This window comes from Narcine bancroftii, chromosome 12, assembly GCF_036971445.1.
Source record: "Narcine bancroftii isolate sNarBan1 chromosome 12, sNarBan1.hap1, whole genome shotgun sequence".
NCBI lineage: Eukaryota > Metazoa > Chordata > Chondrichthyes > Torpediniformes > Narcinidae > Narcine > Narcine bancroftii.
In genome coordinates, this window is record NC_091480.1 from 31,666,276 (window position 1) to 31,684,553 (window position 18,278).

Consider the following 18,278-nt stretch of genomic DNA (forward strand, 5'->3'; position numbering starts at 1 on the left):
TATGTTTTTCCGTATGCAAGTATGGATTGCTTCATTTGTTGAGGAGGTATGAACGGAATTGAACATTGTCATCAGTGAATATCCCTATTTCTGGCCTTGTGGAAGTAGCTGAAGATTGATTGGACCTCAGACAATTCTCTGATGAACTTCTACAATGTTGACATGAGGATGGATAGATTGGCAAGCAAACACTGAAATCATCTTCCTTTGTGTGAGGAATGGCTCAAAACCACTGGCGTGATTTCCGCTTGATGCTCACTAATATTAGCTTTACCAGTGTCCCTGGGTGCTTCACTTGTCAGTGCTGCTTTGATGTCATGGGAAGTCATTTTCATCTCAACTCTTGAATTCAGCGTTTGGAGGAGTCACGTGATGGAGTAGTGGCCGGTAGAGGAATACCAGCCCTCTCCAGAAAAGAAGAAATAAAGTGAAGAAAATACAAAGTTCAAGAAACACAAAACATAACAAATAAAAGATAAAGTTGTAGAGAAAAGAAAGAAAATGGCACCCAAGAAGGAAAAAGTAAAAGCAACAGGGAAAAAAAAAGAAAAGACGCCGGAAAAGAAAGGAGAAGGCCTTACCTGCATGAAGAAACAGGGAGCCGTGGTGAAGAGCGCTCTTTCTCCGAGGTTGGTGACGGCCTTGCAGTGTTGCAACCCCCCTGACTGCTGGACTGCAAAAATGGCTCTCTGAGCTAAACAAAAGTGCGCAACTGCGCTTACTAAGGAGAAGGAGAACACCGACGGGAGGGGGGCTCAGCGGAGGAGCAGGCTCGCACAGTGCGACCAGCTGAGGGATGCCCGACACCAGAGCTCTCAGCTGGAAGAAGAGGAAAGCGACAGGAAAGGGAGTGAAAGGACAGAAGAGCAGCAGCAGGAGGCCCAACAGATGAGTAGCCCAGAAGAAGAGGACCAACAGCAAGAGGCCAAGCAAGAAGAAGCCCAGCAAAGTGAGACAAGCAACTCATCAGGAAAGTCAGAAGAGACACAGATACAAGGAAGAGAAGAAGAAGAAGACACAAACACAGGTACAGACACGGAAGAAGAAGACCAAGATCTGCACAGAGAAATAGAAGGTAAAACAGATGGACAGAATATAGATAAAGTTTTGTTTCAAGAACAAATGAGAGCATTAAAAGAATGGTTGACATTAGAATTTAGTGAAATGAAAAGAAAAATGAAAAGTACAGAAGAAAAAATGAATAGAATAGAGCTGGTCATGACAGAAATAGAGAAAAGATTAGAAAATGTGGAAGAACGAGAAACAACTGTAGAAATGGAAGTGAATGACTTAAGAAGAAAATTGGAAGAAAGTGATAAAAAAATTAAAGTGACACGAGAGTTGTTAGCTCAGAAAATTGATATGTTGGAAAATTATGGAAGGCCAAACAACATAAAAATATTGGGCCTAAAGGAAGATGAAGATGAAGAAGGCACAGATATGAAGGTCCTGGGAATGACAGAAATGCAGGAAGAAATGGAAATAGAAAGGGCACACAGAACACTAGCTCCGAAACCACAAACACACCAAAAACCAAGATCCATTTTAGTAAATATTTTGAGATGTACAACAAGAGAAAATATACTGGAGCGGGCAAGGAATAAAATTAGAGAAGACAATAAACCATTGGAATACAAGGGTCAAAAAATATTTTTTTATCCAGACTTAAGTTTTGAACACTTAAAGAAGAGGAAGGAGTTTCATATAGCAAAATCGATCTTGTGGAAAAAAGGTTATAAATTTATGTTAAGACATCCAGCTGTGCTTAAAATATTTATCCCTGGGGAGCAAAACAAACTGTTGTCGGATCTGGAGGAAACACGAGAATTTGCAGAATGCCTGCAGGACAGAAGGAGAGATGAAGAGTTGTAACAAGAATGAAGAACGGCAATAAAATATATATAAAGATGTAAAAATAATGTATATGTAAAGAACTAAAGAAGGGAAGAAAGGAAGTAAGGGGTGAAAAAAAGGTGAACTTTGTTATATGTGTAAAAAAAAAAGTGTTTTCGGGGGGGTTGGGGGGAGAGAATAATCGTCAATGCGAAATCAGTTGACGCTTGTGAGCAGGTTCGCAATCCAAATGGAGAGGGGAGTTGTGGTTGCCTGGCAAGGGATAAGGGGAAACTGAGATGGGGGGGACATTTGGGGCTAAGGGAATATTGGATGTGGGAGTTGTTGAAGTATTTATGTTTTGAATGTGTTGTCATACATTGAGGTTAAAAAGGAAAAACTGAGAGATGAAAATGGGGAAAAGTGTGTGAGGAAGCAGAAATGAGGTGTAAACAGGATATGAGATGGCCATGTTGAACTATATGACTATAAACATTAATGGAATACATAAACAAATTAAAAGGAAGTGGCTATTAAATTTACTGAAAAAATAAAAAATAGATATAGCATTTGTGCAGGAAATGCATCTAACTGAAGTGGAACATAATAAATTAAAGAGAGACTGGGTAGGACACGTAGCGGCAGCATCATACAATTCAAAAGCTAGAGGTGTAGCTATACTAATTAATAAAAATGTACCAATCAAAATAGAGGAAGAAATAATAGATCCAGCAGGGAGGTATGTAATGATAAAGTGTCAGATATATTCAGAATTTTGGAATTTGCTCAATATATATGCACCTAATGAAGAGGATCAAAAGTTTATGCAAGATATTTTTTTGAAGATTGTAGATACACAAGGAAATATATTGATAGGAGGGGATTTTAACCTTAATTTGGATCCAACGTTGGATAAAACTGGACAAAAGACTAGCAAAAAGAATAAAGTGGCCAAATTTATGGTTAAATCAATGCAGGAAATAAAACTTATGGATATATGGAGGAGGCTGCACCCAAGAGAGAAGGGAAGAAATACTCATATTTATTCAAGTAGGCATAAAACATACTCAAGGATTGATATGTTTTTGTTGTTGGCCTATATTCAAGGGAGAGTTAGGAAAACTGAATATAAAGCTAGATTACTATCTGATCATTCACCCCTGTTATTAGCAATAGAACTGGAGGACATCCCACCAAGAACATATAGATGGAGGTTAAACTCCATGCAACTTAAAAGGCAGTAATTTAGAGAGTTTATTGAACACCAAATTTTTGTGGAAAGGGGGAAAACCAAGGATAGCATTAGATAAATTAACAGAGAGGTACAACCAAGGTGGTTTGGAGTTACCAAACTTTAAAAATTATTATAGAGTAGCACAATTAAGGTATTTATCAGATTTTTATCAGACAAGGGAAAAACCAGACTGGACTAAGACAGAGCTGCATAAAATAGGGGAGAAGGTACCAGAACATATACTATATAAATGGGATGAAAAGCTGGTACAATATAAAAGCTCACCAGTACTGCATCATTTACTCAATATATGGAAGAAGATTCACTTAGAAAGGAAAAAAACGAATGACCAAATACCAAAATTATTATTGACGCAAAGTCCGCTAATCCCTTTTACAATAGATAACCTCTCCTTTAGAGAATGGGAGAGAAAAGGAATTAAAAGAATAGAAAATTGTTTTTTGGGAAATAATTTATTAACATTTGAACAATTGAAGTACAAATATGGAATAACTCATGGTACAATGTTTGCATACCATCAACTGAAAGCTTATTTAAAGGATAAATTGGGAAACAGACTGATATTACCAGAAGGAAGCAGCTTTGAAGATGTGATTACAGACACAATGATAATTAAAAGATTTATAACGAACATGTACATGAAGCTGGAAGAGAAAGAAAATGATGAAATAAGGTATAAACCCAAACAAAAGTGGGAAAAGGATTAAAAATAAAGATAAAAAATGAAACATGGGAAAAGTTATGTTCTGGAACTATGAAGAATATAATAAACACAAGGTTACGCATGATACAGTATAATTTGTTACACAAGTTATATATCACGCCCCAAAAGTTAAAAAAAAAATGGGATCCAACATTATCAGATAGAAGTTTACGCTGTAACAAGGAAATGGGAACAACAGTACATGCAATTTGGGCATGTGAGAAAGTGAAAAAGTTTTGGGAAGATCTAAATCAGATATTAAATAAAATCACAAAAAAAATACCAAAAAATCCAGAGATCTTTCTTCTAAGTAATACAAGAAGTAAGGAATTAGGCCTCAAGCTGGATAAAGCGCAAAAAAAGATTTATTATGATAGCCTTAGCAGTAGCAAAAAAATGTATAATGTCAACTTGGAAATTGGAAGAGAGCCTGAGAATACAGCAATGGTACGTGGAAATGAATAAATGTATTCCATTGGAAAAAATAACATATAATTTAAAAAATAAAATCACATTATTTGAACAAATTTGGGAAACGTACATGGAACATAACAGAGAGGGCTTGCCTCAGACCTCCACCCCTTAAATGATAAGAAGACAAAATGACTAGATCCACTGTGTAAAAGTAGATGACACATTTTTCTTGTTTATTTTTCATTGTGTGATGACATTGTTTAATAGCTTTATTGTATTGTAGATGTTGAATATTTATTGGTTTTGGAGGGGGGGAGGAGGGTAGGGGAAATAAAGGGAGAAAATGCCACTGTTTATATTTAAAAGTGAAACGTTTGTGTATATATAAATATATATATATATATATATATATATATTGGTTGATATGGTTCACAATATAAAAAATTATATTTAGAAAACATCTCTGGAATTCAGCGTTTTAATCTGTCTTTGAAAAAGGATGTGATGAAGCCTGAAGATGGGTAGACTTGGTGAAACTCTAAAAGACCAGGTTACCACAGAATCATAGTTTCATGCATCGATGATGAACTCATTGACTTCAAACACTTTGCTGTCAACTTCCATCCCTACCTCAAATTCACGTAGTCCATCTTTAGCAATATTCTCACCAACACTCTCGATCTCTCCGTCCCCATCTCAGTTTGGGGGGGGGGGGGGGGGGCAAACTCTCGACAGATATCTTCTACAAAGCCACCAGCTCTCACAGCTACCCTGTCCACACTTATTCACACCCTGTTACCCGTAAGGATTCCATTCCTTTCTCTCAATTCCTCCATCACCGACGCATCTACTCCCAGGATGAGGGTTTCTCTGCAAGATGACTTCATTCAAAAAATGTGGCTTCCCCTCTACCACCATCAACTTAGCCCTCACCCGCATATTCTTCATTTCCCACACATCTCCTCTGACACCCTCTGCCCCCACAAGCAATAAGAACAGGATTCCCCTTGTCCTCACCTATGAACCCACCAGTATCATCATCCAACATATCATCCTCCATCATTTTCACCACCTACAAGGTGATCCCACCTCTAAACACATCTTCCCTTGCCTATCTCTGCCTTCCTCAGGGACTCCCTCATCCATTCCTTCCTTCCCACCAATTCCCCCCTTGGTACCTCTCCCTGTGATCACAGGAGGTGCTGCACTTGCGCCCACATCTCCTCCCTCATTGCCATTTGGGACCCCAGTCCAAGTGAAGCAACACTTGTGAATCTGCAGGGCTCATCTACTGCATCAGGTGCTCCTGTTGTGGTCACCTCTACATTGGAGAGACTGGACGAAGACTGGGACATCGCTCCACTGAGCACGTTGGCTCTGTTTGCCACAATAACGTGGCTCCATTTCCTTGCCAACATGTTTCTCATGAACTGCCAAACTGAGCCCACCTGTAAATTGGAAGAACAACACCTCGTATTCCATCTGGACACCCTCCAACTAGATGGCATTAATATCAACTTCTCTGGTTTCCATTCACTCCTCTTTTGCTATGTCTCCTTTCCTCTTGCTCTTCCCTTTTCCCTCTGACTCCTTTCCCCCAGCTCGGAATTCACAGAGCCAAACCCACCTCTGCCTCAATCAAATCTCACCTTTCCTCGCTCCTGTCCTCCTATCCGTTTCCAATTAACACCTTTTGTCTGTACTTCCCCCTACCCTTTCTTTTAATTTTGGGTGAATCCTTTCTTTTTATTCATAAAATAAAGAATGGGTCAGGCCCGAATCGTTGGTTATATATCTTTACCTCCTATGGACGCTGTGAGACCTGCTAAATTCCTCTAACATTTGTGTTTTTACTCCAGTCATGACATCTGCAGTCTTTTGTATTGCACTACCTCTTATAGTCCTGAAGATGATACTTCCCATCACAATCTCAATTAGTTGGTTTGTATTTTCTCTGCTGTTTACTTGGGCAATTTTATTGGGGAGTGTCAGTGTTGAAACTCTGCAGGAACAGATTGACTAGAGGTATAGATAGTTCTGGTGAACCGAACTTTAATATTACCTTGTCTACTTCCAAAGACTTTGCTGCATTTAATTCTGTCAGCCATTTTTTTAAACTTTATTTATTTGTTCAAAAAAACAATTAATATATGACATATACAGCAATTAAACATGAACATGAAAGTTTTTTGAAAAAAAATAAGAAAAGAAGACCCCCCCCCCACCTCTGTCAGCCATTTCTTGATATCACATGGCGTGACCAATATCGACTGAAGACTGGAAAACACAAAATCTTGAACAGGCAATGAATTGTAGGAGGAACTCAGCAGGTCAGACAATATCCAAGGCTGAAATGCTCAATCAACGTACTTACCCAGAACCCTTTTGCTAGATGAGTAAAACTGGTTAAATGTCATGTATAAAAGCAGAGAAAAGTTGTGGGAGGGGCCCAGAGATGATGGAGTACAAGACAGAAGGTGGGAGAGGGGTAGAGAGAGAGAGAGTAATTAATTACAGAGGTAGGAAAAGAAGAGGTGGAAAATTCAATCAGAGGAGAGAGGCGTTAGCTAAAATGAAAAAAATCTGTTCTTTGGGTTTACAGTTGTCTAGGAGGAATATAATGTGTTCCTCAGGTTCAGTTTTGGCCTCATCCATTGTCAGTATGAGGCCAGGTACAGACATGTCACTGAAGGAATGATGTGGATGATGTAAAGATAGATGGAGGAGAAGGTAGTGATGAGCAAAGGGAGAGGCTGCAGAGAGACTTAAATTGATTAAGAAAAGAAATGGCAGATGAAATACAATGTTGGAAAGTACGGTCATGCTCTTTGGAAGAAGGTCAAAGTAAGTGTTCAAAGTGAAAGGGCAGACTATTATTTGGATGGGGAGAACATTCAAAATTCTGAGGTACAAAAGGGCTTGGGAGTCTTCAGGCGAGTTACCCTCCACATTAAGTTAATGATGAGGAAGGTGAATGCACATCATTCATGCCTGGAGGAATAGGAATGTAAGAGCAAGGATGTGATGCTGAAGCTTTATAAGGCACTAGTGAGACCTCACTTAGAGGAAGGCAGGGCCAGCCAACCTTTTAATTTAAGCATACAACACCGTAACAGGCAGTTTGGGGCCGCAAGTCCATGCTGCCCAATTAATCTACATCCCCGGCACGTAGGCCGAAATGGCTTGTTACCGTGCTGTATGTCTAAATTAAAAATTAAATGGTGGGGCACCCCTAGAATAAGGTATATAGTTTTGGGCTCCTTATTTGAGAAGGCATGGGCTGGCATTGGAGACCATTCAGAGAATATTTACAAGAATGATTCCTGCAATGAAGGGAACATTTGATGGCTCTTGGGCTGTATTCCTCGGAATTCAGGAGAATGAGAGGGGATCTCATCGAAGCATTTTGAATGTTGAAAGGCCTGGACAATGTGACAAAGTTGCATCCCATGGTAGGAGAATTGAGGACAAGAGGGCACAACTTCAGTATTGAAGGGCACCCATTTAAAAGAGAGATCCAGAGGAATTTAAGGGTGTATTTAAGGCTGATAGATAGCTGAATAGTCAATGTCTCAAAGCTTATGGGGAGAAGGCAGGGGAGTGGGAGAATGGATCAGCTAATGATGGAATGGAGAGTGGACTCAACAGGCCAGATGGCATACTCCTATACCTTGTGGTCTTATGGAATGGTTGGTGGAGATGAAATAGTTGGCTTCATGGAGTGTTTGGAATCTTTGTACAGTTAAATCGCTTTCTTCTTCACTGGCATGAACATAGGCCAGTGTTATCCAACATCTACATGTAGAAGTACCCCTCACCTCAGTGTCTTGATTCAATACAAATTATTATCTTTGGTTCAGACCCCAAAACTGAAGATAATACTTCAAATGAGGTCTCACCATTGAATCTCAGCATGGCTTTTCTCTGGAGTTCCAAATCAATTCCATTGAAGACCAATATAAATTTGCCTTGCAAGCAGCTTGTTGGACTTGCATCAGGGTTCAGTTTGGCAGCACATGAGGCCATGGAGAGACACCTTGGTGCAGAATTGAAATGGTTGGCCACTGGGGCATCTTGCTTATTGCAGTTGCATGGCACCTTACAAATTCAGCCTCTAAGATCCTGGTGCACCCCAACATTTATCATTTTCATTGTTTAAAGCTATTTCGTGGATCTTGTCAGCACAGACTCATCACCTGCAATCACCACCAAGGACTAAACTCTGAGGAAGTGGGGCCTAATTTGTAAACCAAGGCATTCTGAGATGAGCCTGTAACCTGTGGAAAGAATGTCACCTATCCTGACGTTGCTCTAACATCTTTAACAGCTTTCTCCTAATTTTGCTGGCTGTCGGTGTTCTGAGGATTTTCAAAACTTTCCGATGTCATTCAGTAAAAATTAAAATGAAAAAAAGAATAAATTTTAATAATGACATTTTAAAAATAAGAAAATAACAACAATATTATAACCTCTCCCCGACTTACGACCACCTGTACATATGACTGATAAAAGAAACAGCTGCGTACATATGATGGTGACCATCTCTCAGTTGTCCTTTAATAAGCATGCCAAAGAAGATGGCCAGCAAGAGGGAAGTTATATTTCAGAAGATCTCTCCTGAAGCCAGCTCATCAAGGCAGCAGTGAAGGAGGGACACCAACTTTCTAAGGAGTGTGAAGAGATTTGGCTTTATCATTGAATACTCCAGGTCAAACTTCTACAGTTGCAGTGTGGAAAATATACTGATCAGTTGCATCACAGCCTGGTTGGAGAATTTGATGCCCAGGATAACTACAAAAGGTAACAAACACAGCCAGATCCATCACAGGCTCTAACCGTCCATCCATTGAAGACATCAATATGAGGTGCTGTCTCAAGAAGGCAGCCAACGTCATAAAGGACCCCCACCATCCCGATCACAAACTCACTGCTACCTTTGGACTTGAAGCCCAGCACCTCTAGATTCAAGAATAGTTTCTTTCCAACAGTTATCAGACTCTTGAACCTTCCCTTGTTACACTAATCAGGGATTGCTCCAGCATCATAAAGAGCTTGTCTGCACTATGGCCAAATCAGTTTTTGCACTATATATATTGTTATCAATCTTTTTGAGTATTTATTGTCTCTTTCATTCAATTAAGAATATTATCATGGTTGTCTTTTAATTGTGTTTTAATTTTTTTTAAACAAGGTATCCGTTCAGCTGCAGCAAGTAAGAATTTGGGTGCATATTTGCATTCTATAAAAGTAGAATAAATGTGTTATGATTATTATCTGACAGGTTCCTCTTACAAATTCCAAATTTTTCCTGTTTTGTGAGTTTCCAGTTTTTTTTTTGCTGCATCTATAATCACATTACTTTTGACTTTGGACACATGACAAAACTAAGTTAAAAGAAAATTGTTTGCTTTCAGAGCAAGAGTGCCACAATGAAAGGAAACTTTCTGCTGCAAGAAGGAGTGCATGCCGTGTGAAGGATCCAGAATTATCTGCTTCAGTTGTTTTCCAAGCAATGCAGAAAGAAAATGAAGATGTGCTGAAAACAATAACAAAAGAGAGCACAATAGCAAAAACACCGACATGTTGGCAATCTGTATGTAATCGTCACAAAAAAAATCCCTCAGAGATCTTAAGCTTGTTAAAAGATTAGAAGGACTATTTTCTTGTCTACCTAGATTAAATTATCTTGCTTACCAACGATTGCATGCATAGTATAACTTAATTATAATGTGGAAGAAATGTATCACCATAGGGAATGAAGTTTTCACTGAACCAATGAACTATCCTTCAGTGGAAGAGCACAGCCCCAACGTGAGCAACCGGTTGTGTGGGTTCCAGGTTTTCTAATAACCGTACTTCACAGTGAAAGCTAAAACTTTGAATTTTTGTCCTCATGCAAATGTCACATTTGTTTAAATGCACATATTTATAGGTAATGGAATTAATGCTGCCATGGAAACACCAATTAAGATGTTTAGTTTAAATTTGTTAGTCTTTGTAACTCAGAAAGTAATTAGGTTTTCTGGAGAAGGATACTATTCTTGACAATTATTTCTGCATTCAGTGGAACAAAGATAGTTCACTGCATCAGAAAGAAAATAGAGTAAAAATGTATTATTTTAAAATGTGAGGAATTCTGTTATTTTGGTATATCAATTTTAATTTATTATTCCATTATTTAGCATTTACCAGATCCAGCTACGAATAGCAGTTCACAGTGTTCATCAGTAAAGAATGATACGATCAATAGAGCTATTGAACGAATCAACCTCTTGAAACCTAGGTAATCTCCGGTGTTTTCCTAAGTATCTTTCTTTTGATTGCAATGTACAAACATCTTGTCCTTCTTTCTCCCCTTCTTGCAGTATTTGATTTCTGGCTGTCAAATTTTTTGTACTCTTTTGTGACTAGTCATAAAACTGTAATCTGTAAAATGTTGAAATTACTGTCCATAATATTGTTCTAACCACAGCTCGGTTAGCATAGCAGTTAGTGCAATCCCATTACAGTGCCAGCGACCCAGGTTCAAAAAGACCTGTTCTAAGTGAGTTGTTAATATTATTAGAATTTATCAGTTTATAAGGCCCCAAAATTAAAATCCAAGTATTATGCCCCTCAGGGATAAATGAATTGGAGCTATAATTGATTGCATTTAAAGTAATTATTTGTGGATACTTCAGTATGAAATCATGGAACATTCTTTTAAATTTTGCAATCATATTGCCAATTGAAATCTTCCAGAAACTACACATGAAATCCTTTTGTTTCATTAACCAGCAATTTTAGCTGTAGTTCCAATCATAATTTCTGATTTATTTGATTCCCTTGCTCATCAAATCTTTTAGTTCTCAACTAATTTGGTTATTATTAAAGTTGTGAATTTTTCTGGTTGCATGCAATTATGTTTCTGCCTTGTGTGCTTAGTCAACAAAAGAAGCTTCGAAAAGTATTGGAGAAATTAGAGGATCCTTTGAATGACAGATCAAGTAGCAGTGCTTTAATGTCCAGAAATGCAATCAGTACGGAGGTGAATAAACTTATCTTTTTTCCTTGGAATGCCTCATTATACATGTCTGCATTGACAATCAGTAAATTGTCAATTGAAGTTTGCAACCAAATGCTGATGGTAACAATAATTTGATATTCCTTTATTGTATTTCTAATTTTAATACTGTAACTTGAAATAAAAATATTTTGATTCTGGCACGCTTCAATGATATGCATGGGAATTGGAAATGATATAAAGTATGAAGCTCTACAATTATTTTCTTTTGAGAATTTTAAAAAGGCAATTTCTTTTTCTGATAGACTCACTGGAGAGTTGGAGAATCTGATGCCCAATCAGCGAAGGATACAATTTACATCTCAATGGAAATTTTGTCAAATTGGGGCAATGATGACAAAGTGGGTTTAACAGAAGTGCAATTTTTTGACCTAAAACAACAGAAGATTTTTGTTTCCCCTCATGACGTTGACATCAGAAATGCGTATTATCCTGGAAATTTGCACTCTTTAGTAAATGGAAAGACAAAGGTAAGCAAAATAGAAGATATCAGCTAAATTTCAGAATTCAAGCAAACTGGTAAAATATTTTGAAGACAAAGTTTCTCCAGTTTGGAGCAAATAACAATCTGCTGGAGAATCTCAGCAGGTTGAGCAGCAACTGTGGGGGAGAAAAGGAATTGTTGGCGCTTTGGGTTTAAACCGGTCGTCACTGGCAAAAGGTTTTGACCCAAATCTTTAATCATTCCTTTTCCACCTCACCACAGAAGCTGATTTTAATAAGTAATGGGTGGTTTGTGTGAAAGTTGTGGATGAATTATAAATAATATCTGGATGCTAAATTGCATTTTTCCCTCTAAAATGCTTCAACAATTTTTCCGTTCCAATTGAAATCACCTATTAACAAACCATAGAATAAATTTTAAAAAGACATGAAAGTGGCTGAGAATGACCAGATAGTCTGCTGAATGTTCAATTAATGAATGCTGATCTCCATAGTAAATATTTTTGTGCCACTTTTCCCATATTATGCATATTAATATCTTTCATGGTATTTCACCTCACAAGAATTGAGCTCCCAAAGGAACAACAGCAAAAAAACTCCTACATTTTATAAATTAAAATCATTTATTAAAAGAGTTCTATTTAAATTATTCTAGATTTATGACCCATGCCACATGTCCATTTAATTGGTCAAATCTCAAGTTTAGATTTATTGTCAGATATTTTCCACATATTTCTAATACAGTACTACAATTCTTGATCTGTTTTTTTTAACATATAGTTTTATTTTCATGGTGGATTAACATCATGTATTTATAATTATTGGATTTAAATTTAGTCCCCATTGCTGGGATCAAAAGAGTTTGGGACCGAGACTTGAACATAATATTTTCAGATGAAGATTAGTACTCTACTCTCAGGTTGATTAATGATTCCTCATTTTGTGCAAGACACCATTTATTACCATTCAGGGTGGTGCATAGAATTTATATGTCCAAACTTGAATTCTCAAGTTTTTATGCAAATATTGATTCATTGTAGCTGTGCGCTACTCGAAAGAAGACACACACATTTGGTGTTAATCTGTGTTTTATTAGGGGCTCAGACCCGACTTCTGCCATTTCCCTGTTTTGCTTACATCATGATCCGCATAATAAAGGCAGGTTTCCTTCTTGCCTAACAATCCCTTTTTCCCCATGCGCTGTCCCTGTTGGCTGTGCAGTGGGGCCAGCGCCATTTTGGGGTTGCTAGCCTTTAAGCTGCTCTTGTTGTCCATCTGCCGGTTCGCCTATTGGGGCCAGTGCTGCTGCATGGGCTGCTGGCTTTTAGTTGCGCTCACTGCCCAAAGCGCCAGCTTAATTGCTGCAGTGGCATGTCACCACATAACTCCCCCACCCCCAGAATTGGCGGTATTGTCCTTGGTGCCTGGAGGCAGGGTCTCTGCAGACTTCAGTGGCCTGCCTCTCCAGCACGGTGCTGATGTCTCGACCAGGCAAGCTGGGTCCAGGTATGCTGTCTTTAGCCTGTCTGTGGTGAAGACCTCCATCTTGCCTCCGACCTCCAGCTCGAACGTGGCTCCGTTGTTACGGAAGACCGGGAATGGATCTTTGTACGGCTTCTGCAGTGGTGGACGATGCGGATCCCTGTGAATGAAAACATAGTCCTGTAGGTCTTTGGGTATGTTGGTTCTCGCGTGTCTGTGCCTGGAAGGCGGAGTCAATGCCAGGTTGCTGACTCTTTCCCTCAGTCTATGGAGGAATGTAGCCGAGTTGTCCTGCTGTCTGTCTGGGGATGGTACAATTCCCCCGGGACCATCAGTGGAGCTCCAGATGAGTTTGGCCGAGGAGGTGTTGAGGTCTTCCTTGGATGCCAGGCAGATCCCCAACATCGCCCATGGTAGCTCCAATTAGGTCCTTGGAGTCTGATTATGAGCACAGCCTTTAGGTACCTGTGGAAGTGCTCCACCAACCCATTTGTCTGGGGGTGGTAGGCTGTTGTGTGGTGCAGCTGGATGCCCCACAGGCAGGTGAGGTCAGACTACAGGCTGGTGGTGAATTGGGCTCCTCTGTCGGATGTGATGTGGGATGGAAACCCATACCGTGCTATCCAGGAAGAGATGACAGCCCTGGTGCATGAGGTTGTGGATATGTCTGCCTGCAGGACTGTTTCTGGCCATCTGGTGAAAGGTCGTACGTGGATGCAGTTGAACCTTCGTTCCGTGGGCTTGAAGTGCTGAGGTGGGGTCTTGGTACGCCACTGTACCTTGGTGGTTTGGTACTGCATACGTACCTTCGCCCAACTGCTGACCGGTTTCCGCAATCCATGCCACATGTATTTGCTGGCCACCAGCCGTGGTCCTGATGGATGGGTGAGCCTGCCCGTGGATGGAATCGAGAACCTGCCGCCTGACGTGGCCTGTGGGAACTGGGATGTTGTGGAGCTGCAGGTACCAATATGGCTGTCCTGTATTGGAGCATCTCCTCGTCACTCTGCTGCTCCTCCGCCAGGGCCACACTGTTGATAGTGCATGGATACGCTGTCTGGACAGGTCATCAACCATCACGTTGTCCTTGCCGGAGATGTGCCTTACATCAGTGGTGTACTCTAAGATGTAAGACAGGTGTCGCTGCTTGAGAGCTGACCAGGAGTCCGAGATTTTAGCCAAGGCGAAAGTCAAGAGCTTGAGGTCTGTGAAGGCCGTGAAAGACCTGCCCTCTAAGAAGTACCTGAAGTTGCAGATGGCGAAGTACATCGCCAGTAGCTCTCTGTCAATAGCTCTGTACTTCAGTTCTGGGGGCCACAGATGTTTTCTGAAGAAAGCCAGTAGTCGGCAACTTCCTTCGATCTGCTCCAGATCTTCACTGATTGTCGTTCCTGAGGCATCCACCATCAGGGTCATTCGAGTGTCTGCCCTGGGGTGTGCCTTGGCCTTGTGGGGGGGGGTGTTTCCTGCACGCGGGTACTTACTTGCATAACAATCCCTTTTCCCCCCCTGATTGTGCAGCAAGGCCAGTGCCATTTTGCTGCCCTTGCTGTCCATTTGCCGATTCGCCTGTCAGGGCCAGTAACTGCTGGCTTTTAGTTGTGCTCGCCGCCTGGAGTGACAGCTTGATCGCCGCTGCCGCACCATTCTGTAAAAATGTAAATTTTTAAAGCTTCTCTGATTCATATATTTTGAGAATGCCCAAATTTAGAGAGATTCTGAAAAGATATTTTTCAAACTCTCTCAACAATTCTCAAGACTAATTTGGATCCTTGCTTTGTTTGGTTTTTCTCGTGATCCAGATAAATTTTTACTGGCATCTCTGGATAAAGTTTTAGCTTTTTACCGCATTGATAGCCGGATGAGCAAGTTTATTGAAATAGAAAGGCGATTCATCCCCTACTCGTAAGCAGTGGTTACATGGTGCAATGTCTTATTTACATTTAGAGAAAATTAGAAATGATATTAAAGATAGAAAGTTTCAATTTTTGAAATTGTGGGGCCCATTCTTAGAATTTTTTTTATAATTGGAAGAATTAATAATGACTTTATGTTCTGGTGAATATATTAGTGTGTTTCTTATCTTTAGATCTGAGCAGGTTTAAGCATGGGTAATATTGAAATAATTTTCTTTCTGTTCTTCACAGACCACAAAAGATCGTCACATGTGGACGTGTTCTTTTCACGCACCTGTTCAATTATACTTTGTTCTCCGTAACCCTAACAAGTCACTTGACTTTGGTATTTCTAAGATCAAAGTTTGGAATTATAACAGAAGACTGAATGTAAGTTGCTTTTACATTTGCTGTGGGTGAGGAAGGCAGGAATACAGTCGTGTATCCTGTTGCTGCTTTAAAAAAGGACAATTGAAACGTGCTATAAATAGGTAGTAGTGGAGTACGTACGCCTCCAGACTTTCAGTCTGTTCACAGGATACATGAGCAAAGAAAGTAGAACAGGATGAGATTAACCTCATGGATTAGAGTTGAGCCTTATCCTGGTTTTACATATGCACAACCAATATTTTTAATTGACAAAGGTGTTTCTTTTTCGTGACTGGAGGTACTAATTTGTGCAACATAGCATGTAAGTATTATGTTACTGTCTTTATATCATTCTTCTTTGGCTTGGCTTCGCGGACGAAGATTTATGGAGGGGTAATGTCCACGTCAGCTGCAGGCTCGTTTGTGGCTGACAAGTCCGATGCAGGACAGGCAGGCACGGTTGCAAATATTGAAACCTACAAAAAAATGCCTTTTGAAAATTCTGGAATGTACTTTGGATAGGAATGAAGTTCAAGTTCAATGGTGTGACTGGCTTTTGTATATACTTGTATATTTACGTGTATTTTTAATGCTGATTAATAAAGGACAGTTAATATTTCTCAATGCTTCTAGTTATTTTCTTCAGTTCAATAAATTTAAGGCTGAAATAAATTTTGTGATGTAGAAACAAATTGATTTAGCCATTATGCTTGTCTTGATGTGCTATAGGTCATTGTAGCTGAGTGATGAAATGCATTTTGCAGAGATTTAAAAAGAAATAAATGCCCAGATTAAAATATTTAATAGTTCATACATTGGAACACTTATTGCCATCAGTAAGAATCCTATAATAGAGAGTATGTGCATCAAATAGTTATTGCCTTGTATGATGCCTACAAAAACCAGAAACACTATATATATCTGCAATATTGAAGATTCCTGACATCCAGCAACAAGGTTATGGGAGTGGGAGCAAGTCAGCAGACCTGTCTTAGAAATTTAAAATCCCCATCCATTGTAATGTTTGCTGGGTTATGGCGGTGCTGGATTTTCTCTTAGAAACCTACCTTGAAGAGAAAAAAGAAAATCCATTCAATGTGATTGCTTACTGTAGTCATTTATATGATGAACATTGTTTATAAAATATTGGATTTACAGAAGACAGCATCAAATAAGTGGAAGCAGATGATTTCCCAGTAATTGTGCATCAGGAATGAGGCACTGTAGATTCAAGGTTGCATTTAGAGCATGAGGTGGCAATCATGAATTTGTGGGATAAAAGTCCAGGGTTTATAGTATGGGGTGGGGGTGGGGAGAAGGCTGTCAGTATTCAAGAGTAGTTTGCACAAGGAAATGGAGTTCTTTGCATGTACAAATGAGAAACACCAACATTATCTGAATTAATCAAATTCCCAGTATAAATTAGAACATTTATACAGGTGACTTCAAGTTATGGGGGAGTAGGAGCTTGACTTCCTAGAAAACAGTGCGTTTCACAGACTTCCACAACACATAGCTGTCACCTATGCGCACATCAAGAAACACGAGTTGAATTTTTTTTGCCACACCTCAAATTTTGGCCTGCGATTCATGAATTCTGCAAGGGCAAATTTCTGTGGTTATAACGCAGAGGTTGATTTTTTTTTTAAATGTTCATCAACAGATTCCCTGAGGAAGCGTTTGTGTCAGAATTTTTTTGAACAAATACATTGTTTGCAATGTTGAAAATGTATTGATTTCTTCTAGGATCTCAATATTGGAGCAAAAAGTGTAAAGATTTATGTGGATGGAAAGCTGATGTGTGAAAAAGAGCTGGAAAAAGGCTGTGGAAACCAGGTGTTTGACTACAGCACAACCATTGACCTGAGGCTCAGTGAAAGAGGATTTTGTATGTCTAATGGGAGTGCTATGGAAGAAGAAGAAGTCAAAGAAAATGAAAGAGAACAGTGTATTGCATCTGCAGAACAAGCAAGTACCTCATTCTTTTTAAATTCAATGTTGGGTAATATAAGAAATACACTTGATGCTTCCAGCGGCAGTGATATAGAAGAGCAAACTAAAGAGATTGGCAGCTTGAAAAGAACCCCTGACAATTGGTTGCCACAGCAAACATATTCCTCATTTTTAAATTCAAGCTTAGACAGTGAGGAAAACATGTTATATTATTCCGTCTCACCAAAAAGCAAGAGTTCTGCCTTGGAGGAAGACATTATACTAGCACTTGAGGCTCCTGTTTCTCTCGAGGAGTCATTCTTAAGGATAAATATTTCAAAAGCCAGTAAGGAGAAGGAACAGGTTCATTGCCTTGAAACGCTGGACCCAGGGGATCAGCAGGAAAATCTCACTGGAACGAAAATCACAGAAATGTTATCAGTTTCAAAAGTGCCATTGTGGTTAAAATCACCAGATGAAGAAAAGTTGCGGCAAAGTAAACTGAAAAAGCCTCTGTGGCTGAGTGATGAAGTACCCGTGAATTTAAATCTGAACAATTCAAACAAAATCAGTGAGACCAATAGTAGTTGGCCTGATCCATTTGATCTTCTTCAAAGCCACAAAGATGCCTTTCATACCATTAATAAGATGTTAAGTTGCGAGAGAGTCAAGATGCACAGTGACAGAAGTGATTTGGACTTTCTAGACAAGCTCAGTGAAAGGGACTCTTCTATTCCTTTATCACTGGAGGAAGCAAACCCAAGGAATGATATCCCCATCAGTGGAAGGAGAAGCTCTTTGAAGAGGCCAAGAAATACAGAATTGCTTAATATAAATGACACTGAAGACTTACTTCAAACAGGTACAGTGAATTTAAGCTATCATGTA

The 18,278-nt window shown here is 39.4% G+C and overlaps 1 protein-coding gene across 3 annotated transcripts in view; it reads left to right on the top strand.

Moving 5' to 3' along the window:
* The window catches only part of LOC138747119 (katanin-interacting protein), a 103,157-nt gene that overhangs the window by 32,602 nt on the left and 52,277 nt on the right, over positions 1-18,278 (top strand). For all 3 annotated transcript variants that reach the window (XM_069906062.1, XM_069906063.1, XM_069906064.1), the window contains 6 exons: positions 9,620-9,798; positions 10,388-10,488; positions 11,130-11,232; positions 11,514-11,738; positions 15,342-15,479; positions 17,205-18,252. In XM_069906062.1, the coding sequence (XP_069762163.1) occupies positions 9,620-9,798; positions 10,388-10,488; positions 11,130-11,232; positions 11,514-11,738; positions 15,342-15,479; positions 17,205-18,252 (1,794 nt within the window). The remainder of the gene's footprint in view (positions 1-9,619; positions 9,799-10,387; positions 10,489-11,129; positions 11,233-11,513; positions 11,739-15,341; positions 15,480-17,204; positions 18,253-18,278) is intronic.